This window comes from Octopus bimaculoides, chromosome 1 (assembly GCF_046866305.1).
Source record: "Octopus bimaculoides isolate indiv1 chromosome 1, ASM4686630v1, whole genome shotgun sequence".
In the NCBI taxonomy this organism is placed as follows: domain Eukaryota; kingdom Metazoa; phylum Mollusca; class Cephalopoda; order Octopoda; family Octopodidae; genus Octopus; species Octopus bimaculoides.
The window spans coordinates 192,691,478-192,717,280 of NC_142928.1; the positions used below are offsets into that span (position 1 = coordinate 192,691,478).

The following is a 25,803-nucleotide window of genomic DNA, read 5'->3' on the forward strand; positions in this document are numbered from 1 at the left end:
TGAACCCACTTCACTTCTTGTACTGTTTCATACCAAATGTCAAGTCACTGCAGACCTTTTACTTATCTGTCTCACCTGACTATAGTATATGTACAGCAATAACTGTTATGGTCATATTATGAGTGACTAATCTCAACTTAATTATTCTGTCTCATACTCTGGCTACCTCAGTTACTTTATCTATTTCTCCACCCCTCTCACCTTAGAACTATTTCTCACCGAGAGAAATTTGTACTTACAAATTAGTAATGCATATAGCAATGAATGAAGGTAAGGTTACATCAAGGTTCAATTCTCAGCCCCCTTCTGTTCAATATAATTCTCCAAATCATAACAGAATGTTTCAGACCAGCTTCCCATGTTAATGACCTAGTTTTATTTTAGAACTGAATTGGTAGTGGTAGTAAGAGTAGTAGTTGCAGTGGTAGCATTAGAAGAAGAAAAATTCCAAACATAGAAACCTAGAACTAAGAAGCCTCTAAGTAAACCTAGCAAAGTTTAAATAATTAGCAAGAGAGAGGACAGGACTCTGTTACCGTTAGGGAAATGGCCATTCCTGGCATGTACAGAATGAGTAGTTAGTAATTCTATACCCTTTACACAGTGTAAACTATGGACACACAAGATGTGTGTTCGATATATTTTGCTTTCCCTCATAAATTTCTGCTTCTGCTTTTGAAAGGAAGAGAGTTGATAGAGCAATCATTTGATGGATAATTTGTATTTTTTATTCTTAAAAATGTTGTCCTAGCTCCTAGTGAAATTTCTTTTAAGCAATCTTTATTTTTTTTTTCATATTACTGCCCTTGTTGAGAGGGGAAGGTACTTTTTTATCACAGTAAAAATGTTTATAAAACTCCACATTGGCAGCTTTTTCTTGTAGGTCAAGCCACCAAATAGAAACTCCTTCATTAGCTTAATGAGGAACAATTTTTGTAATTTAACAGATGATAATGAATTATTGAGCAAGCAACAACTGGGTCTGACAGGAATAGCAATTAGTTCATCCTTTTGATACAGATGTCTGAGATTCCCTTGTCCTAGTTCTCTGATACAAATCCCCTGTTTTAAAGTGAACTAGATTAAAACTTTCTATCAAAATTTCATGCTTAAGAATGACAAAGTTATTTGACTAAATTCTTCAAGCTCACTTTCCAGTCATGTGGTCTTATGTTCAGTCCCACTGTGTAGCATTTTGGACAGATGTTTTCTACTACAGCCTTGGGTCAACCGTCAACCAATGCCCTGTGAGTGAATTTGGTAAGCGGAAATTGTGTAAAAGCCATTGTATATATGTGTATGTGTTGTGTGTTTGTGTGTCTCTGTTTCCTTGACCCTCCCCACTTAATTGTTGTTGGTTTGTTTTCATCCCCTGTAGGCACAGGAGTGGCTGTGTTGTAAGAAGCTTGTTTCCCAACCACATGGTTCCTGGTTCAGTCCCACTGCATAGCACCTTGAACAAGTGTCTTCTATTGTAGTCTTGGGCTGACCAAAGCCTTGTGAGTGGATTTGGTAGACAGAAACTGAAAGAAGCCCCTCATATATATATATATATATATATATATATGCATGTATATATTTGTGTGTCTGTGTTTGTCCCCACCCACCATTGCTTGACAATCAATGTTGGTGTGTTTAAGTCCCCCCTAACTTAGCAGTTCAGCAAAAGAAAAAAATAGAATAAGTACTAGGCTTACAAAGAATAAGTCCTGGGATCGATTTGTTCGACTAAAGGCAGTGCTCCAGCATGGCTGCAGTCAAATGACTGAAACAAGTAAAAACATAAAAGAATGTAACTTAGCAGTTCAGCAAAAGAGACTGATAGAATAAAAAATAAGTATTGCGGGGGCAATTTGTTTGACCAAGCATTTCAAGATAGTGCCCCAGTATGGCCACAGTCAAATGAATGAATGAAACAAGTTAAAGATAAAAAAAGAAAAAGCAGTATATTTCAACAGATATATCATAACAAAAGAATTAAAGGTATAAAACAGGACATGCACTGACTTGTGAGGAAATAGTTTTATTTAAGTGAATATTAGTTCAATGATAATATCAAAATCAATACAAAAAGATTAAAGATGACTTCTGTTTGACATTTCTTGTCACCAAGAACTGCAATGAACCAAAGGGAGTTAATTTTCATATTTTTACGACAGTAAATTATTTGACTAAATTGTCACAACATACTTGCGCTATTGATATCATCATAATTTCTTTAACATTCACTCTTCCATGCTTGCATGGGTTAAACAGAATTTATTAAGGTAAATTTTCTACAGCTGAATTCCCTGCCTGTTGCCACCCATCACCTGTTTCCAAGCAAGATAATATTTCCTCATTCCCAGACGTGTTTTTGCAGAATATTGGAAATAAATGATAGTCATTTCCAATAATTATGCTATGTCAAGATAAAGATACACAAAACAAACACACACTCACACATAAGATGGGCTTCTCTCAGGTTCCATTTACCATATCACAGGCAGTCTCAAGTAGGTTTGTATCAACAGGGTTAAGCCTTGATTCATGATCATGACATATTGTCATACTGCACCCCCATACAATCCATCATCTACATCCTAGAATATGTAGTATGGCTCTCAACTAAACAGAAATGTGGTATAAATAAGAAAAAGGATGTGTAGGTCATGCTTTTATCAATCAAACTGATATGTGTGTGTCGAAGAACTGCTCATTCTGAGCTGCTAACCTAGGGTTATATAGTAACATCATCATCATCATCATCATTTAATGTTCGCTTTTCCATGCTTGTGTAGGTGAGGTGGAGTTTGTTGAGGCAAATTTTCTACAACCAGATGCTCTTCCTCTTACCAACCTTTACCAGTTTCCATGCAAAGTAATGTTTTCCTATAGTTAGACATGTTTTTTCATGGAAAACAGGAGACAAACAATCTTACTTGTATGCCTATGATGCTCATTTGCAACCATTACATGATGTCAAGACAAAGGTACTTACAAACACACACATATATATATCATCATCATCATCATCGTTTAACGTCCGCTTTTCATGCTAGCATGGGTTGGACAGTTTAACTGAGGACTGGCAAGCCAGAAGGCTGCACTAGGCTCCAATCTGATCTGGCAGAGTTTCTACAGCTGGATGCTCTTCCTAACGCCAACCACTCCGAGAGTGCTTTTACGTGCCACCGGCACGAGGGCCAGTCAGGCGGTACTGGCAACAGCCATGCTCAAATGGTGTTCTTTACATGCCACCTGCACAGGAGCCAGTCCAGCGGCACTGGCAACAACCTCGTTCTAATGTTGTCTTTCACGTGCCAGTAAGGCGACACTGGTAATGATCACGCTCAAATGGTGCTTTTTACATGCCACCGGCATGGGAGCCAGTCAGCGGCCCTGGCAATGATCACGCTTGGATGGTGCTCTTAGCTCTCTACTAGCACGGTTGCCAGTCAAACAGTGCTGTCATTGAATTTGATTTCGATTTCACTTGCCTCAACAGGTCTTCGCAAGCAGAGTTTAGTGTCCAATGAAGAAAAGGTACGCATAAGTGGGCTGGTTACACCACTGGCATAGGTCACAGGTTATGGTCTCATTTGGCTTGCCGGTTCTTCTCAAGCACAGCATGTTTCCAAAGGTCTCGGTCAGTAGTCATTACCTCGGTGAGGCCTAATGTTTGAAGGTTGTGCTTCACCACCTCATCCCAGGTCTTCCTCTTCCACAGGTTCCCTCTACGGCTAGGGTGTGACACTTTTTCACACAGCTATCCTCATCCATTCTCACCACATGACCATACCAACGCAATCGTCTCTCTTGCACACCACAACTGATGCTTCTTATGTCCAACTTTTCTCTCAAGGCACTTACACTGTCGAGTATGCACACTGACATTACACATCCAGCTTCATTCCTTGGAAACTTATGCATGTCCTCAGCAGTCACGGCCCATGTTTCATTGCCATGTAGCATGGCTGTTCATACACATGCGTCATACAGTCTACCTTTTACTCTGAGCGAGAAGCCCTTTGTCACCAGCAGAGGTAGAAGCTCTCTGAACTTTTCCCAGGCTATTCTTATTCTAGCAGCTACACTTTCAGGGCACCCACCCCTGTTACTGACTTGGTCACCTAGGTAACGGAAGCTATCAACTACTTCTAGTTTTTCTCCCTTGAATGCGGCAGTTGTTCTCTGCACATTTTCAGTGTTTATTGCTCCTGAGCATCTTCCACATACAAAAACTATCTTCCTAATTAGCCTTCCTTTGATATTTCTGCACCTCTTATGTGTCCATAGCTTACACTGGGTACATCTTATAGTGTTTCTACCTATGCATTTTCTACAGATTGAGCAGGGCCATCCACCTGAAGGGATTTGTGGTTTGTCTGCCTTCCTACTTATTAGGACTTTGGTTTTAGGTAGGTTGACTCTAAGGCCCTTCGATTCTAATCCTTGCTTCCACACCTGAAACTTCTCCTCTAGTTCTGATAGTGACTCAGCAATTAGAGCAAGGTCATCAGCATAGAGGTGCTCCCAGAGGCATCCTGTCCTGAATTCCTCTGTTATTGCCTGAGTGCTATAGTCTAACCCATGCTAGCATGGAAAGCGGACGTTAAACGATGATGATGATGATGATGATATATATATGACAGGCTTCTTTCGGTTTCCATCAACCAAATCCACTCAAAGCTTTGGTTGACTCTGTCCTATAGTAAAAAACACTTGTTCAAGGTACTGTGCCATGGGATTGAACTCAGGATCACATGGTTAGGAAGCAAGTTCTTACCCACTCAATAATGCCTGTGCCAAAAAAAAAAACATACATAAATAAATGCAAAAATGTCAAAAAATAAATTCTCAGAACTTTAAATACTATGATATTTTTTTTCTTTTTACATTCATTGATCTCCAGCAAATACTGTTTCAACTCTAAATGCTGATTATTGATTGATGTTGATTTTTCATAATTTAAGAACAAGCTGAGTGTCCTTTAAAAGATTTGTTTTCTGAAGTTTTTGTGTTGATAAAATCCAATTTATTTCATAACATTTTCTTTAATTATTAAGATTATTTGTTATATTGTATTATTTAATGAATTGCATTCATTTTTCAATTTTCAGTTTAAAATTTGAGAAAGTGGTCTTCAATTAAAACAAAAAGGTAAGGAGTACCGTTTATCCATAGTTTTTGTTTTCTTCAGGTAAACTTTAATTACATAATTCTGCTTATTACCTTCTTCATTCCTTAATTGTCATTCAGCTTAATTTCATCATCATCATTTCATTTAATGTTCACTTTTTTATATTTGCATGGGTTTAACACAAATTGTTGAGGCAGATTTTCTGTGGATGGATTCTCTTCATCTGTTTCCAATCAAGGTAATACTTTCCCATTGTGAGACATGTTTTTTATGGAATACTGGAAACGAACAACCTCACTTAGATGACAACAGATGCTCATTTACAACCCTCACATGGTGTCTAGACATGGGCACACACACACACACACAAACATGCAGTAGGCTACTTTCAGTTTCTATCTACCAAGTCTCTTCAGAAGGCCTTGGACAGCCCAGCGCTATAGTAAAAGACACTTGCCAAGATGCCACACAGTTATATATTATTTACATATCTATAAATTATTTTTCATGTTTTTTGTATATCCAACATCATGTTTTTTTTTTCTTGATTCAGCACTATATCATCAGACATTTATTAAAACCTAGCAAAAGTTTATTTAAATATTCTTATCTAACTCTATCATCTACTTGAAAATAATATTTGAAATGTTTAAAAGCCTACTTCCTACAAAAACATACAATGAGAAAATAAAAGTATAAATTAAAATTAAACTGCTTGGTAGAAAATTGCTTTTTATGTTTTACACTTCCAACTAGGTCATGCTCTTGTTTTCTCTTGACCTACGAAGGTTACTACCACTTGTTAATACAATGAGAAATTTCTTAAAAATAGCTCACTTAAAATATCAATAACTTAACCGTAGTTGTATTTAGCATTCTACATTGCATAAAAAAAGCTGTCTTGTATTTAATACCAAAACAAAAAACAAAAAAAACAGAAGCAACTAATATGGATTAATGACTTTATTTTAATTAACCATAGAGTGTCTTATGTGACAGCTAATATATTTTGTCGTATGGATTGTCCTTGCAGGAAATGTGTCCTTATTTGAATGCCATAATCATGCAGTTTAATTTGCTTTTACTTGAGGCTTGTACCTACATTGAGAGGCAAACAAACTGAATGTTCTTCAAAATGAAATTTGTTCTACATTGATGCATCATACTCTCAACTGCAATAATATTGCAAACATTAATAAATCTTCTGACAGTGATTCTCACTCATTGTTTACTGGCCATCATTGTGGATTTCAAAATGTATCACGTTCATAAGTACTCTACATATGTTGCAATGTCAAATTGTCTTTGTTCAAACATCAGTCAATCAATTTCATCTTTCTTTGCTGGCATATCATAATTCAAGACTACTTTGTCCAGTACATTCATATATTTTTAAAATCGCAAAAGTAGTTTTAGGGAAGGTGCATGGCCTAGGTGTCAGGGTATTGCATTTACAATTGCAAGTTTGTGGTTTCAGTTCCCTAACTGGGCAGTGTGCTGTGTTCTTGAGCAAAACACTTTTTTTCACATCACTCCAATTCACTCAGTTGTAAATGAATAGCCCTATGATAGACTGGTCACCTGTCCAAGTGGGAACGTGATCTTGGTCACTTATATGCCACGGAAACCAGCCCTATCTTATCGTAGGACTAATGTTCATGCTAAACAGTAATGTTCAGGGGTTGATAGTTTTCAGAATATTTGGTTGCTATTTTTTGCATATCTAGCAACTGTGTGTGGTATCTTTCTTTGTCTCATGATCTCCATAAAGAATGATTTCTACTAACACAGGCACATGGTCAGAAATTGAAGGAAAGGAACTGTTGATTATGTCAACCCCAGTATTTGACTGATATTTTATAGACCCCACGATGATAAAAGGTAATTTTGGTCTTGACAGTTTTTGAACTCCAAACATAAAGTGCCATAACTAAATACCGCAAAGTATTTGGTCCAATTCTGTTATTTCAGAAAACATTAAATATATGAACAAATCACACCATCTCTGCACTCTCTCCATCATTCTTTGACCATTGGTGCTGGTGCAACATAGAAAGCATTCAGCATTCTTTGTAAAAGATCTTAGTACCCCCCCCCCCCCCCCCCAAAAAAAACTTTCATAAATTTCTATCATTTTCACAGATGTAATGGAGCATTATTCTCGTATCTGGAATAGATTTCCTACTTCAAATACTGGCATCAGTTTGTCAATTAAAATATTCAGGAAACCATACTTGACAAATTCTCCTTCACTTTTGGTTGTGATGATATCATCACTCTGCCTCTTTCAACGTTATAGCACCATCTGCTCTTCCAAACTTACCGGCTTGGTTTCATTCAGGGTATGGTAGCTGTAGAAGAGACAAATATTGTAGTTGTTTCTCTTGTAAACAGTGTGTCTTCCTAAGCCCAGCAGTTTTCATTTGTGTATATTTCTTAATAGCAGGGAGTTGATGTTTATCTGCAGGCCAGTCATGATTATTGCATTTATCAACTTTTTAGCAAATCAGGGACGACATTCCATAATACCTCTTTTATTTAAAATATCGTCATCATCATTGAACATTCGTTTTCCATGCTGGCATGGGTTGGATGGTTTGATCAGAGTTGGAGCCCACACCAGATCCCATTGTCTGTTTTGGCATGGTTTCTATGGCTGGATGCCCTTCCTAATGCCAACCACTTTACAGTATGTACTTTGTGCATTTTATATAGTACCAGCACCAGTGCTTTATATGTGGTCCAGTGCCAGTATCAAGTCTGCTGTGGTGGACAGGTGTTCTTCAGTACAATATTTCGTCCCATATCTTCTTAGGTCTCCCTCTTCCACTTTGATTAGCACTTCTGCATGCAACTGTCTACATCTATACACATCACATGACCAAACCAGTGCAGTCTTCTCTCTCACGCACTGCATCTAATTCCTCTTATGCCCAACTTTTCTCTCAATGCACTAATTGTCTGTCACACATGTACAGACATTGCATATCTAGCGGAGCATACTAGCTTCGTTCCTCTCTAACCTTCACATGTTTTCTACATTCAGGGCCATCTTACAACCATGTAGCATTGCTATTCGTACACATACATCATACAATCTTCCTTTCACTGAGAAAGAGACCTTTAGTTGCCAACAGATAAAAGCTCTCTGAAATTTCTCCATCTCATTCTTTTGATGCATCTTCCCCAACAGCTAGTAAAATGTAATTTGAGGGATTTTGGCTGTTATTTCTAGCTGATTTTGCATGTTGTACTCTTCTATGCTATGTATTTCCACCAAAATACTAACCTCTTTCATCTGTTTTATTCCTTTCTCCTTGACAATGATTTTTAAAAATTAATTCATTACTATGATCTACCAACTGATAAATTCAGATAGTCTCTTCTTTCTGTGTTCATGGTCACTATACTCTACAAATGACCACTAAATTATAAAGAGCTTATCCAGCCTAAGTCACTGTCATCGTGTTTGAAATCATCTCTCAAATCAAGATTTTAGTGAACCAAAACTGTTTTATTTCAAAGTATTTTTTCTTGAGTCTTCAGTGAAATACATCTTATTTACAATCAAATTACCATCAATTGAATGTCTACTTTTCCATGCTTGTTCATTCAGACAGATTTTCTACCACTAGATGCCCTTCTTGCTAGCCCTCACCTGTAATATTTCTCCATGATCAGACATGTTTTCACAGGATATTGGAAACGAATGACACTAACACTCATTTACCACTACCACAAGACGTCAAACCAAGAAGACACAAATATACATATACAACTAGCTTCTTTCACTGCCAAATCTGCTCATAAAGCTTTAGTTGTCCCGGAGTTATAGTAGAGGACACTTGCCCAAAGGTGTCATGGAACTGAACTCAAAATCAAGCGGTTGAAAAGCAATTTTCTTGACCACACTGCCAGGCCTTCATCTATCTACAATCATATTATATGTGTGTGTATGTGAACAGTTTGAATTATTTGTGTAAACAATTTTTTGTCTTTACACTGAAATACACAATGGAAATAACTTATTCTATGATCAACTTATCCTTAGTTGCTACGGAAACTGATATCCCAAACTCAGATAAAAATTATATTATGTCAACAGGCAGGCTATAGAAATATTGAACATGCTCTTTCATTGAATTGGGATAGATATATATATCCCATTGTAGTTTAAAGCTACATTCCTCTCTACTGTAGTACTTGTCAGGTGAAGGGGATTTTAGTCGTGTGAGCTAGATGGTAACTCACTAGTGCTAGTTGTCCGGAAAGTTCATGCCGATTTATGGTAGCTTACCTTTCGACTTATTTGCCATGAAACCACCTCAATTCTGGGAAGAGGGTATTTTCAAGTTAAAGGAAAGATGGAGATGCATTGTGCAACAAAATGGTTCATATTTGGTTGATTAAAAATGTAATGGCAAGTATTTATTGACCTTTTTCTTTCCTTTAAAAATCGGCATGAACTTTCCGGACAACCCAATATATACTCAGTAAAATCGGTGTTGGGAAGGGCATCAAACCAATCTACGTCAGCATGGAGGACATTAAATGAAGATGATGATATTCAATCCAGTCTCTAATAAACTAGGTTACCAACTTCCTTGCTGCATTAGGATTGTGCTGAACAGCATGTCAAAGCCTATAACACATTGAATTTGAGCTCCACAAACTTAATCTATTGGCTTTTTTCACCCTTTTCTATGATGTTAATCTGAAGCACTCCCGAGACAGGTTATCATTTTTCACTTCAGCCTTTTTCATGTGATGCATCTGACCAATGGAAATTTTGACTTCAGAAGGAATACTAACCTAGTCGTGACACATGAATCACTCAAAATCCTTAAACTAACTACAAATGCTAGGCCTTACAATTTCTCGTGATCTTGCATGGCATCATTAAATCTGCAATATTGCTAAAATATCATCCAAATGTCTGATGCTTTCTTGAACAGTTATAATCTACATTTAGCGTACTGTTTACCTATCTGAGGCAGTGCTACAGCTGTTACACATCAAAAAAAGGCTACCAACTGATTGAGAGATGTTTATATATAACCAATAATGCAAAGACAGTTGTCTCTTATTCTTCTACTGAAAATAACGCCTGTTCAAACTCCACCACCCTCTCTTCTCTCACCATTCTTATTATGTTCCATCTCTCCTCCTCCTCCATTTCTTCCATAACTATAAAATTTCTGTTACTGCTCTCTCTGCCCACGTTTTTTCCTGCAGGGATCAACCTATACAAAATCAATAGAATATCAAGCACACCAATTTGAAAGGATTTGCAGTTTAAAGGTGTCACCCTTATTCTTTAGACTAAATTTTTTTTTTTTAATCAATCAAATAGCCACAAAATCCAGCATCTCATTATATGTACAAATAGCAACTATTTCAGCTTCCTTCAGAATACAACTTACTTGATTAGAACTCTTTAAATTTGGTAGTAAAAGTAAAATTGAAGGCGACTGCTTCAAAGTTATATATCTGAAGTCATGAAGCCAATCTGTTAGTAAAGGAATGATATATATACATATATATTTTCCCACACATGCACATGATGCAGTTGGATTGGTGACTGTTTTTTACTGGAAAAGAGGAATTAATTTTGTAACAAAATTTATTGGTTAAAGTTTTGCATTATCATCATCATTGTTGTTTAATATACAAGTACACTCTCTCACTGAGCTGTGGACATGAAATTAAGGTCGTTTACGTTAAATTTCGTTATACAAGCGCTAAATGTTAGGTATAAAAAGAGAATCACTCGATACTGAGTAGATAAGAACTTGTAAAATTTTGCGGTTTCGTTGTTTAACTTTACTCATCAAGAAACAATTGTTATCAAATGATAAAATTGATAATAAAGGTTATGTTTAAAGATATATTAACTATAAGTAGTGAGATCAGAATTATGATAAATGAAGCTGAAAAAATTCATGTAATTTATCAATTCACGTAAAGACTTAGACCCACCAAATGGAGTTGATTATCAATATATTGATTTGTTTTGACTAGCTGCATGGTTCGAGATATATTGTACAGGTAAATGGGATGTTATGATGTCCATGCTTTTTCTTCTTTTTTTTGGTCAAAACTATCAATTAAAAGGTGAAATGAAATCAAACAGCAAATGCCAAAACAATATTTAATTTATAATAAATCAGTGTTGTTTAAAATAATTATGAAATATTTTTTTGATCACCATTAATTAATGTACTAATTTGAAATATATATAGCTTGTATTTCGGAATTTTTAACCTTAATGTTGTGTGTGTGTATATATACATAAAATATCTTTGCTCTGTCAGCCAGGAGATGAAAAGGAAATCTTGACATCGTGAATAAGTTTTCTTCCCTTGTAGACTATCCGTATGATTCTCTCGTTAGCTTTTTACAAACAGCTGCATTTGAAATGTATGTTGTGTTGTTCAGCTGAAAAATGGCGGATAGAGAACATTTGGTAAATGAAAGATTCAAATTTGTTCTGAGTTATGTCTTATATAGAATTTATATGCACATACGTTAGTTTTGTTTACTAAATATAATTGTATAAATGCTTTATCTTTGCAGTTTTTGAAAGAATCAAGTGATGTTTTTACGCCAAAAACATTAATTGCTCTCTATAAAAAATACCCACTGAAAGCGATGCTGTGATGGAAAAACACAAATTACTGAATGTTAGGGCACAAATTAACAAGCATGTCGAAAAAACAATTATGGTAAGTTTTAATTTCATTTAATAAATTTGTTTAAGAAAACGTTTTTTCTTTTATATTCGACTCGAGCTTAATTTATACTGATACTTGAGTTAAATGTAATTCCATTGTTTTTGAATCACTGTGACACCAGTCTATATTTAAAAAAAGCATTTTGAATATTTAGAAACGTTTTAAAGCCAAGCGTTTGTTTTACCATCGCCTGCCTTTACAGATAAATCAGGTCCTAAGAGGTACGATTGAAGATGACTAGGTTAGAGCTGCAAATATGATAATGGAGAAGGTCATATTTCTGGCATTCTCTAGACCTCCTTGTTTCACTTCGATTCACATGAATTTGACGAAAATATATATATATATATATATACCAACATTATTAAAAACTTATCGAATCTGTACATAAACGAAAGTGAGCGCATAGAAACAACATACAATATTCACCCAATCCACCAATAAATCATTTTTACATAAATGACAACTAAGATTAATTAAACTGAGTTAATTACCGTTTTATTGGATATTTCATAAGCATAAACACAGCATACTTTACAGTTTTTTTTTTAGACATTCGTAGTTCCCTCATGTCCAAGTCATTATTTTACGAGCCAAATGAGGTAACTAACCAGTGATTGCTAAAATTAACTGAACATGATTACTAAATTAAATTATACATTTTATAAACAATATAACATCGTACTATAAAATTTTTGAGACATTCGCGAAGTCTAGCATGTCTCATTTTCTATGCGGTACCTTCCAATTTGTATCGGAGGTGTTTGATTACGTACAGATTCGATAGCTTTATCTTAAAACATTAATTAGCTTTTGTGTCAGGATATGTCAAAAGTATTAAGATTCGCTAAACCGCGTTAATTTTTCATCCAGCCATTGATAGCCTCCCTTAGCACATGGCTGAAGAGATAATGAATGTCAGAATATTCATTTTCTGCAATATTTTAATTAGATACACATTTAGAATTACTTAACAACACCTATTTAAAGACGAGCTAGAAAACGTGTGCTGAAATAAATAGCTTTGTTAATTCTTCTAAGTTATGTTTTGACATGTAAACCATTCATTTCGATTCATATTTTCCAAGTCGACTAGATTATTGTCAGCAACTGGAGTAATTTAGTTACAATGGTGTTTTCTCTTTTCTCTATCTGCCAAAAATAAAGTGAATCAGCAAGAATGGCATCTCTTCATATGCGAAAGTTCATGTATGGAACCGCTCCATAATCGTTCAATGTGCTAAAAATAGCAGCAAAATTGCCTCCAAAGATAACCTACCATCTTATAAAAGGATACGTTATGTCTTGTAGTCCGAGGTTTGCCATACATTGCAGGGGAAAAGACGATGAAATGGTCATTGTTGGGATGCTTTTGATCATAGGGTTGCTCTAACGTGTGGTTAAACAACACAATAGCTTCATATTTGTTACGGTTTCAAATTCTGGCAGTGCTGCCCAATTCAAATTTTGGAACCAGGAAATGATGATCGGTTAGTAATTTTCTGATCTCGCTCATCACACATGAACATTGAATCATAATTATATTGAAAGCCATATTTATTTATAATTAAATGAATATGTTCTTGTCTGCACCTGCTTTACTGTATTCAAACTGATATGTGAATAAAGCAAAGTAGATCTATTTTACCTTTACAATAATATCAACGTCGATGATACACAATTATATATATGATTTTTAAACGAGTGAATTTTCTACACCTTTCCTCTTCAATACCAGAAAATCTATCATTTTCTTGATTCTGAAGTTGCATTATCTTCTTAAATTACTGTTATTATTCAATAACCTGGTGGTTTTAGGTGATTTTAAAGTAACACAAATTATTCTGTTTCTGTGAGATCCAAAAATTCGCCAAGAAATGATCAATGAAGACAAAAGGTTATTTTTCCCCCTTTCATTTTAAAGCTATAAAACCATCTAAAACTACCTCTATATATAACCTGCACAATTCTCTTAATATCTCAAAAATAATATCCACTAAATTGTGACAATTTATGGAAGACGAGTGTGTAATCAGCAAAAGGAATGTTTGGACATTTCGACAATCAAAAGCTGGGATCTATATATATATATATATATATATATACATACACACAAAATGCTTACTGTAAAATCAGCGAACTAAATACTTTAGATTTATTATTTCGTACTACATCTTGAATATTTGAAGCGCGCACACACATTTATATATATCTTTTTGTATATGGAGGCATTTACGTTTACTTTAACTGCATATTTTATAAGTCAAATGCTATTTTTTATGTTAAATCTCCTGTTAAATAATTAGTAAATCCTAATTAGAAGGCAGAAATATGATCCCTCACTTTATAAGCGGGTTGCTTCTACTTCAATCATGGCTGGCTTCTGACTAGATTTTTCTCTTCAAAATTTCTTTTAAAATTATAATAAACATCTTCTTTACTTAGAAATACATAATTAACTTTATTAATAACATTATTATTATTTCACTAATAACTCTAATTTACAATATACAATTTAAACAGAAATCTCACATAGAACATTAGTAAAAAGGATTTTTTTTTTTGTCTTTCATGTTATTATTTTACACGATAATTATGAAAATAACCAACAATTCTCTTGTATTTCCTCACCAAATAATAGACATCGTTTAATTGATCTGATATTGATGTTTTGTGTTTCGTTGGTCGACTTTATACCAATGTGTTTTAAGAACTCCTTAATATGGTCTCCGTCACTGGTGCTTTGTCACTATCATTATTATTATTATCATTCGTTGGTGGAGAGAGAATTTCTCGATCAAATTCTTCGCGTGGGATACATTTCGAATCTGTATTAATGGAGATAGAGTTATATTATAAAGGTTTACATTAAATAATAGTTGTTCCCAAGTAGCAAGCAGTACTTCGACATAACATCCGCGTCCGTCTTGTATTAATGGTTCTGGCTTCTTTGTAAAGTCTTCACCTCCGTATCTCTGCAGTTGGTGCTTTGTCTTATTTACACCCCCCCGATATATATATATATATATACTTTGGTTAGATCTATTTTTTTTTTGTTTGTTTGTTTCTAATCCCCTCTTAACAACACTGGTTCCTGTTAATTACTAATTTTTTTTGTTCTACCAAAGCCATCCAGTGAGTGAAACGAACGAGTTGGAAACCAGTGAATGAATGTGCGCGTATGTATGTGTGTGTGTTAGTTATCTGTCATGTGCGTGTGTGTGTTAGTGTGTGTTGATGTGACTGCGCGCGTGTGTATTAACTGGGTCATGTGGTACTCACTCAGGAAACATGGCTGACCAAAGTGAATCGGAAGAACTGGACGCCGATCGAAAGTCTTTTTCTACTCATTTACTGTAAGTTCATTAGTTATTTTTCACAAACCTTTTTCTTCCCTCACTGTCCGTTACATATATGTCGAAGTCGAAGCTACATCAACCGAACATGTTTTCAGAAATGTGGAGAATTTCAACAAGACTATATATAATAACTATCATCTTCAGTCCTTCTCCCCCCTCTCTCTCACACTCTAATCCTCAAAACCCGATCCACAATGTTTCTTGTGTCTGATGCGAGTTCCAACAATCACCATAGCCATTTTATTCCTATTTTCCTTGTCACCCAATCTTTTTTTGGTACATACTTTTGATATCGTTTGTTATTTAACAAGAGAACAGCACACTGCCTCTTTTTTTGTTTTTCACATTGCTTCTCTTGTCTGCCTTTAATGCGATCCTGTTTGACAAGCCTACTAATATATATACATATACATACATTTACCTTTCAAACACTATCCTAGCTACACCATATTTATTTATTTATTTTCCACAACTCCCAAATATGTTTCTTGATTATCATAACTTTTTAAACACTTGACAGAAATTGTTATTTCCACAAACATACACATACCATGGTTTTCATAAGAGGAATGATTAGTCAACTCTGTCAACAAAATTTTACCAGTTCTTCTACAATAACATTATACATAGCATATAATATGGTTTTATTATTAGGATTTAGATATGTAAATAAATATAAAACATTATTACCATTAAGCCAGGACAGCTTTTATAGACAAGCTCTATTAATGTAACCATAATTCTGTGTGTATTTTATATATATATATATATATATATATATATATATATATAGTATAGACAGATTATATTCATTAATAATATATATAGCAGTACTAACCTAACCACACAATTTTATAGATGAATAGATGGATTATATCTATTAAATAATGTACGTATATAATATATAACTACAAACTAATCACACAATTATTTATATTAATAGATTATATTCATTAAATACAATAAGCGTTTGTATTTATATCAAATATATACGTATAGTACAAAACTAGGTGTGTTAGGTTTATTGTAGTAACACTATATTTTACATGACAATTAAAATACTTGTTTAATTGTGGATTTAAATCTGTTTACGTTAGCTATTGAAGATTTCACTTCCTTATTATAATATCATCCACCTACAGAAGTTTTAGATTATTTTTTCGATAGCTATCTCAACATTTTTTCTTATATTTTATATTTGGATCTTATTAAACAGCATCAGTTAAATACTTCCATCTTAATATAACTGTTGCCCTTGCTTTTTTTATTATTATTCTGTGAAAGCCATTGAATTTTATCCTTACCTGCATTAATTATGTTAAATTTAGAAATAAAACTCGTTTAAAATGATTTACGATGACTTTCTTTACGAAGGTAACAGTAACATTTTTTTTTTGCAAATGGTTTCCTTTTTTCTGCTTAAGAATCCTGAAGTATTACATTTACATTTATTTCTGCGAGCTTTATGTCTGCTCTCTTTAATAAATTCAACCACCTCTAGTGGAACAAAACAAGCGAAAATATCTAAACTATTTCGTTTATATTTCCATACAAAACTTGGGATACTGTATTCCGTGATGGAAATCGTTATGGTAACAATTAAAAAAGAAAAGAATGTGATGATTAAAAATCATTTCGCCATCTGTAAAATTGTGAATTTTCAATTTCATCGGTGGATGAGGTGACATGTTGGGAGTTCAATTGACAAAATAATGTTTAGTGAAGAAGGGATCAGGTTTTAAAATGATCTGTTGTCTAGAATCAAAAATAGATATACACTAGCAGACTGTTTTGACAATTGCTTCAAGATATTTATACATACATAAATATATATATATATATATATATATATATATATATATATATATTCGTGGGATTTAGTGCTGTCTTATAATTTCTGTATTGTCACTTAAATGTCTAAATAGGTTGCTAGTTTCTCATTACTCAGATTTTTAGCTCTGATAATGGCAATTGTTCAAACAGCTAGCTACTTAAAAGCAATTTCAATTATTCACTGGTTCGGCAAATTTTAGACTCCTCCGGTTTGCTCTGTATTTAACTATGACCTTTATTTTCTGATCAGATTAAAGTGGATAGTAAAAAGAGGAGTTTCACTTATTTTTAGCTTGTATTTAATTTTACTTTTCAATCGAATCGGTTACATTAAAAAAAAAAGTCCACAACTAACAGTTTGTAATTAAAAAAATATTATCAATTGCAGTAAATACTCTGGTTTGTAGGGGAGGTTTTTTTTTGGTTTTTTTTTTTACTACTGCGTTTGTTTGGATGTCGAATTTTTGTTGCTATGGCTTGATATTTTACGACTGGTCTTAATTTTACATTTACCATTTATGAGGATTTAAATTTATGAATTCTAAGTGACTGCTTACATTGCTTAGCATCAAAACATCTGAGTGAAGAATGCCATTTTTTACTGTAAAGGTCTCCAAGACATTTTATAAATCCATTTCATCGTTCATGTTCAAATTAAATATCTATTGCTAAATAAACTTTATTATGGATCATTTATGAATATTTAACATTTGATATTGTACTTTGCTTTATAAATCTAGAATGAAACTACCATTTTTCTCTTTCTCTCTCTACTTCTACTCTCACCGTCTTAGAAGGTCATGTCAGGTTTTACAGGCATTGAGAAATCAGATAACAGCTTCCATGATAATTTCATATCGGACAGTATTCTAATGAAAAGCATCCTACATTGTATATGAACATTTTGATAACTGGCTATCAACAAAATTCCAGTTTCTTATACAAGTTACAGATTCTCTCCCTCTTCCTACATGTCTTCCATAACTTATTTCATTCTGACTTGATGAAGAGGTATAGTTATATTTTCTGAATTAGTTTCCTTGATCAATTTAGGCCTATGGCACACACATTATAAAACGATTAGGTGTGTGTGTGTGTATATATATATATAATCAATTGTTCTGGATCACACTGCATACTGACATGCAGTAGTCTATTAGATGTGGCACAGTGTAAAAATCTGGGCGTCCATTTTTCTTTCCTTCCAATATCCATTGTCCAATTTGTTTTTCTGTGCCAATAGGTTCTGGTAGAAGCCAGAAGCTGACAAAGTTGTTGCTTCTCTGCATTTATCGTCTAGTTGAATGTTCTCACACAACATTTGAGGTTATTGTATTTGTGTTTCTTTTTTCTTTTTTTTTTTTTGTTTGTTTGAACTGAATGGAAGAAAAAGTTTTTAGAATGGTGCTTGAGTGTGACTGCACATGTAGTAACAAGGGCTGTGAGTTGAAATTTGTTATAGCCAAAGACTATATCGCTGTTTAATTTGAAGGATCTTTCTCAGTGAAGAGATTTTTCATATCCAATCCCCAATGCTAATAAACAGAAAATTATATTTGGAATTTGTCATTTAATAATGATGATAATTTAAAATCTTTGCAATGGACATGACTTTTGTTTTTATATATATATATAAATTTTCTTTAGTTCTTTTTAATTAAACACAAAAACAAAAGCTTTAATACAATATTATTTGCCTTTGTATATCATTGCTACAGACTCTCTTCAGAAATAGAAACCCAACTTTCCCTCAAATTATTGTTTCTTTAACCAGAAAGGATGCATTAGATAAACGTAATTCAGTGAGCAATTGATGGTTCACTGCACCTAAATGCATATGATGAGCACAGAAGTTGCTTGTCACTGAATTCTCAAAACAGCAAAACTGTATAGTAAAGCAGATGTCTGTCTATGTGACCTGAACTAGAAGACTGTGATTGGTTAAAAATTATACAATCAAGATGGTGGTGTAAAATTTCTTTAAGGGACCTCAGCTCCAGTTTTATTGTAACTAACAGGCAACCTTCTTCAGACTTGGTAACCTTCATCAACAACAAGATGGAGTGGATCATTTTCTCAAATATATAGTGGATTTGAATTTCTGAGGTGGTGGGATCTCCAAGCTACAGTTTTAAATAATTTTTTTTAAAATTAGTTTTCCAATAAAATGAATCAAATTTTTATTCTCTGTTTAATTTTGAAGATTAAAATCTGTTAAACATTAAAAACACAAAATGATGCATGGGTGTTTCTCTTCCGTTTCTCCTCCCCTCCCCCTCTTTATTAGGTGTCCCTTGAGGTATATTAACTCTTTTGTATTGTAGAAAAGTATATCTAATAAATTGCTTTTGAACTTTAAGTAGAAATATTTTTTGAAAGTAATTTCTTGATATTAAGAAGTAAATTCTTCGTAACTATATTTCAGGTGCATCAAAGCAAGGTCATAAATCAACATTATTGCATGTCAACTACATTCATAACAATATATGTGAAAAAAACATTTCATATTAATTATTGAAATATTTATAATCATACATTAAAATGAACAATTTAGGAAAAGTTAAATTTTTTTTTCCATATCTGATATTTGTTATTACAGACATGCCTAAAAATATTCCAGCTAGTGTGTATTCTCAAATGGATATCTCTTCGATTTTGCTCCCTTTTTAAAAATTATACCTGAAGGCATAGATGGAAGTAATAGAATTATCTATTCTGCAGAGTAGTTTATTTCTATGATGCTGTACTGCCATTTTCAAAACAAAAAGACAACCTTTAGATTGTCATCTCTCACTTAGCTGATCATACTTTAGTTCTTAGCTTTGTAAATAAAGATTTAATTGTTGGTCATATTAATCAAATTGAGGATTTAAAAAATTAACTGCAAATTACTTTATATTTTTAAATAATTCAATTTAGCTCATCAGGCATTGTTTTTTTAATTTTTTTTTTATAGCACCTCTCTAGATAAGTGTTGATTTTTCTATTTGTCTTTTTTTTTAATAATGGTACAGAATTTAATAAAATTCATCATAATGTTAAAATATATAATTAATATATGTGAAACATTTTAAGCATTGTTCTCTGGTTAAATTGGTTATGGTGTTGCAGTTCTGATCTGTGTATACACTAATCATTGCCAAAGCATTGTATTGAGTCTTTGAGTGAGGCATTGTTGTCTACTTACTGTAGTTTAGTTGGATGAAAAATTTTAGTTAAGTCATTTGACTGTAAAACAACACTGCAAGAAAAAAACAACCAGCCATCAGAAAAACTACATGTATTTCTCTAGTGATTTCCATCCCAAATTCAGTCATGGACCAATACTATCTTAATATTGAGGGAATATATGCTATAGCAGGCAGGTATGTCAGCTGTGCAATAAGATTAATGCAAAACCTATATGCTATATTTAATGATAGAATGATAAAATAACTTACGTGTCAATGTTTGTAAAAGTGACCTAGTCTGTTGTCATATGATATCAAACTGTGCATAAAGGTTTATGTTTTAGATTTTTGCATGAGTTGGTATCTGAAATCTGATCAATAACAATTGAGGATTTCTATTGTTTAAAGATGTCAACCAAGTACAACAAATGTGTAATCTCAATGCACACAACTGTTTTTGGTGTTAAGGCAGTGTTTGAATTAGAGGAAAGCTGAATCCATGACTTGATTACCAGTGTAAATTCATCTGTTTTGATTAGTCTTTATTATTTTCACTGATAGAATGTGGACGGACTCAGAATTGCATTTGACCTGACATATGAAAGTACCAAGTTTTGAGCCAAGAATTTGCACTGCATCATTTCATACTAGATGTTATTTTTGAAGGACGCTGAGATTTATTGAGATAATCCAGTCAATCAAGAGCCAGTAATTTTCATATACTAAACTATGGAATTTCTTTCTGCATAAAATCCCTGTAGAAAGGTGTTGTCTGTGTTGCCAGCTAAGGGTTTTTATCTCTATGCAAAAACAACTGTTCTTTTACTCAAATCCTTATCATTGCTTTTAATGTCCACTTTTCCATGCTATCAAGTAATAGGTCAAACTATGGCTGGTTGCTCTTCTTGTCACCAACATCTCATCAATTTTCCAAATAAAATAACGTTTTTCCATGTTTGCACAGAAGATTGGAAGTGAAGGACACAACTTGTACAATATGACTCATTCACAACCATCCTGTAATTTCAAGACAAGAAGACACTAACACACACATAACCATGTGTGTGTGTGTGTATATTCATATATATCAGGTTTCTTTCAGTTACCAGTGCTTTGGTAGAAGACACCCACCGAAAATGCTATACAGTAGGACTGGGCTTAAATGCTTGGTTGGGAAGCAAGTTTAATCACACAGCCACACTGTGTGATTAAACAGTTTCTTTTAAAATTGTGATTGGCAACTTTATCAGTCTAATCACTACAGCTATAGTGTGTTTTGAATTATGTTTAGCAAGCTTTGAGCTGTTTGCCTTTTAACTTCCTGGTTGTCATATATATCGCAAAAGTAGCCAATTATAAAAAAAAGCGTTTTATTCATTAATTAGTAATGTTTTGCAGAGTTGAGGTTTTTCTTTCCCCCCCCCCCCCCTGGCAGTTATGTATCTTCTGCTACACATTAACTGCTTAGATTCAACATATATTTATACATTAAAGACAAAAATATTTCTGCTTATAACTACTAAATATAGACTGAAGAGTTTTCCATCATACATTGTAGCAGCATATTTTTCCATATTTTTCTAGTTATTAAACCTAATTTCTGGACTCTGTGATTTTGGAATAATTATATGGATGATTTTTTTTTTTTTTTTTTTTAACTAGTTAAAGAACTTTAGAGAAAGCTTGATATTCAAAAGCATTACCTGGAAGCAAAGAGTATATAGTTAAAGTAAGGGTATTTTTTATTTTTTTCACCTGAGTTCAACTTTGCTTTTCATCCCTCTGGAGCTGATAAGATGAAGTACCAGTCAAGTAATGGAGGTCATTGATATTGACTAACTCCCTCCTCCTCTCAGGGTTACTGGTCTTAGCACCTAAATTAGAAACTATTACTATTACTGGCAAAGATCTTGCTGACTGCTATAATTTGTTTAAAAGTCATCATCATAACATCTGTTTCTCTCTTGAAGCATGAATTGAATGGATTACCTCAGTATGTCTTTTATCATTCACTATGCATGCTTCACTGGAAAGAGACAACTTTTATTCCTCATGATGACAACAGATTTGAAATAGAAATAAATTTCATTTTCTACTATGTGAAGCAAAAAGCGTGATGGTTCTCAAAATGCACCCAGTACATTTTGTAAAGGGATTGGGATTAGGAAGGGCATTCAACTGTAGAAACCATGCCAAAACAGACATTGGTACCAGGTTGGTTCCTAGCCTTGCTAGCTCCTGCCGAACCATGCAACCCATACCAGCATGGAAAACGAACATTAAATGATGATGATGTTTCCTTCATTTGACCCATGTGAATAACTTATTTTGGAAATGTTGCTTCTTGTAAAATTAGCATGTGTCAGAGTATTCCACAGACTTTCATCCAAATCACCATGACACAATGTGACAATTGCAAGAAAGAGGGAGGTGGGGAGTGGACCTTAGTATTGGACTGCTATTTAATTTATCAGTTCTGAAAGGATAAAAAGCAGAGTTGATTTCAGCATGATTTAAAGTTAGAATGCAGACAGCCATAGCAAATACCAACAATAATTAATTATATCATGATTACTTTGACAAATAAACTCTTGCATGAACGAATACATCAAGGAGACAATATTTAATAATAGTGTGACCACCTTTTATGCGGAGAACTGTTTCTAAAGTTTGTTTTTTCTTTTAAATGTACCTGCAATACCTGTGAGATGTTATGGTGAACAGCAGCTAGGATCTGAGATAATGTCTGGTGCTGTTAGTAAATGTCAGCTGTTAAATTACCTCCCTTTATAGAAGTGGAACGTTAATGTTTTATATAGTTCCTCCCACTTCAGTCTCCTGACCACGTATGTGGCAGCTAACCAGTCGTCATTGCAATACAGTAAGACAAAATGTTCTCAGTTGTACATTGTGGGCATTTCAATTATAACAACTATTTTAGTAGCTACAGAAAAAAAATTAATATGATGAGCTATCAAATAATGAATAATGAGTCATATACTTATTTATTCCTGTTGTGAAATTAGAGGCCACATGAGGACTAGAAATGAGGATCAAACCAATCAGTTTATAGTGAAACTTAGTACTTATGGATATTGTTATATTTATTTATTCATAATACTTGTTGGTACTGTAGTAGTTGATAAGCAATTCAGGCTATAATTATCTGAAAATTACAAAAGTCCACTGAACATATGTTAAGCGTTGTTTACATGATTTCCTCTATAACAAGTAGTAATTGTGGAAAGCTATAGACAGTAGATAAGACCTGTTATCTGAGTAGTATTGTTGACAGCCTGGCATTAGCATAAATAATGGTGGAAAGATGAAAATTATGTAAAGTTGATATGCTAAACTAATATAACATATTGTTAATATTGTCTGTTGTGGTAGGCTTAACCACTTGAGAATTATGTTATATTTGCAACTAAAGAAAATTAAGTATGCATTAGTTGAAGCCTGAACAAACAATTTTTTTTTTACCATTCTAACATAAGTGGGAATAATTTTAAAATATTATATCCCCAGTTTTTCTTAGCCAGACGTTTCTCACTTTAAAATTTGGCATTTGAAAAATTGCTAAACTGTAAACTAGTTGCCCTAACAATTGTTTAAAAGAAACTGTTTACACTTTGTGTATATATATATATATATATATATATCTATATATATATTGGCACAGTAGTTTAACAAATTACTAAAGTTTTGATCAAGAGTTATGTACCTTCTCTAAGCCTAGTGACAGCTAATCTCAGTGGAACATTTTAAAAAAAGAACAAGATGGAGATTGTTATAGGATACTACACGATTTTTGATATTAGGGATAGATGAGTCAGTGATTGCATTGACATTATTTGATTCTCTTACAGACAAAAGTGATTAAGTTTTTTTTTTCCTTGTTAACTTAGGATCACATAGTATGATTACTTGGTGAAAATATTTGGGATATATGTGAAGTTTGACCTCTGGAAATTAGTGCAAGTAATGTGAAGTTAGATAAATTGGCAATAAAATGTTAACTGCATTAAAACAGTTAAATGTTACTTCTTTTAACAACACTTAGTATAGCTTTAATCATGTTTTGTTATGTAACAAAAAGAAATATGTTGATTATTATAGTAGAAACAATGATGACCTGAACAATGATTTGCTCGATATAGTAAATAGTTCCTTCTGTTACTTAATCGACATAATCGATGTTGAAGGAGACTAACTGAAATAAAGAGCAGGTAGTAACAAAAAGGAGCTAAAATTTCTTTTGAGAAAACAGATATCCAAATTTTGTCTGAATTTCTGATATAAAGAGTTATTATTATTTTTGAACATGTAATATTAGGAAAAGACTTGTTTAATCAATCCACAAGGTAAATTAATTATTCTCATTTGGTTGTTACCCATATACCCAAGGAAGGAGATTACAATGACCATAACCAAGATTAGGAATCTAGTTCAATTATATCAGTATATCATAAGAGGCCAAACAAAATGGGGATGGTACTGAAGCACGTCATGTTGAGCTGTGTGTAGTGGAATGAGGCGACTAGGATTTCTACAAAACCAGAGTGCAAATGAGTTGAAAGAATACCTACTAATGTATGCCAGTATGGATGATGAATGCTGGGTATAATACAAGTTGATGATAGCAGAAGGTATGGTAAAGTGAGATCTTAAAATAAGATGACAAAACAAAGACTTGGCAATATATTGCAGAACAGGCTATCCAGCCCACAACAGTGTAGAAAATGGGTGTTAAAATCTTGGTGAGGAGTGCGTGTGTAAGGATTTAATAAAATGTTTGCTAGATGTTTTCAAAGTTCATTAGCCAAGTAATATCACAAGCTTTTCAAATAAAACTGATGATATAGAATAAATGTAATATACATTAATCAATGAGAATAGATGAAATTTAAGTTTAGAGAAATGACACAAAAATGGTGTCAAATGCTTTACAAGAGATGTTTTTTTTGTCTTTTAGGTGTGGCGTAAATGTAACTTATGTTTATGTGGACTTTCTTCGATTTTTTTTTTTTTACATTGAAATTAATGGATGAAAATACTTGGCTAAGCAAGTTGCACAAACTAATCCTTTGTACAAATGAATCATTTGTATGGAGACAATCAATTTATGTTACACTCCACTTTTCTTATTGTCAGATACCATATTTTCTTTTTCGTTTGATCGAATCTATTCTACCAGACCACCAAAGTAGGATAATTTTTATACAAAAAAAAATCATTCAGAAGCAAGAAAGGTTTTTTTTTTTTTATTTAAATGTTTATGTTACTCTCTTAAATATAAAGAGAAATATGCTTTGTCATGAAATGACATTTATTTTTCTGATCCCCTCTTCCCTGAAATAGAAAATATATACTTCAAATAGATTTATGATTTACATCAGTTTCCAGTAATTAAATCCTTAGTATTTTAATTTCTAAAGAAATAATTATGCACTTTCATAATATTCGAAGACTTAAAACTAAAGATTATCGTACAACATAAACTGGCTTTTTGTAGAAGCACTGATACATAGAAGTCAAGCTAAACATTATTTTTTCCTTTATCCCTTTCACAATGATAATTTATT

General features: G+C 33.3%; 1 protein-coding gene and 2 long non-coding RNA genes across 6 annotated transcripts in view; 2 read left to right on the forward strand and 1 right to left on the reverse strand.

Moving 5' to 3' along the window:
- Window positions 1–11,836, forward strand: part of LOC106884161 (uncharacterized) — a 44,550-nt gene extending 32,714 nt beyond the window's left edge. For 2 of the 4 annotated variants that reach the window (XR_016244623.1, XR_016244627.1), the window contains exons 5-7: window positions 5,103–5,142; window positions 6,914–7,003; window positions 11,699–11,836. This is a non-coding gene — a long non-coding RNA (uncharacterized LOC106884161). The remainder of the gene's footprint in view (window positions 1–5,102; window positions 5,143–6,913; window positions 7,004–11,698) is intronic. The other 2 variants (XR_016244622.1, XR_016244624.1) reach the window with 1 other exon arrangement.
- LOC149137916 (uncharacterized) lies at window positions 10,753–15,051 on the reverse strand. Its single transcript, XR_016244631.1, has 2 exons — window positions 14,488–15,051; window positions 10,753–11,560 (listed from the first exon to the last, which is right to left on the reverse strand). It is a non-coding gene; the product is annotated as an uncharacterized LOC149137916 (long non-coding RNA).
- Window positions 15,052–15,136: 85 nt separating this feature from the next.
- The window catches only part of LOC106877592 (uncharacterized), an 80,643-nt gene continuing 69,976 nt past the window's right edge, over window positions 15,137–25,803 (forward strand). The window contains exon 1 of the mRNA XM_089355945.1: window positions 15,137–15,212. Coding sequence (XP_089212071.1) covers window positions 15,148–15,212 — 65 coding nt within the window. The 5' untranslated portion in view covers window positions 15,137–15,147. The remainder of the gene's footprint in view (window positions 15,213–25,803) is intronic.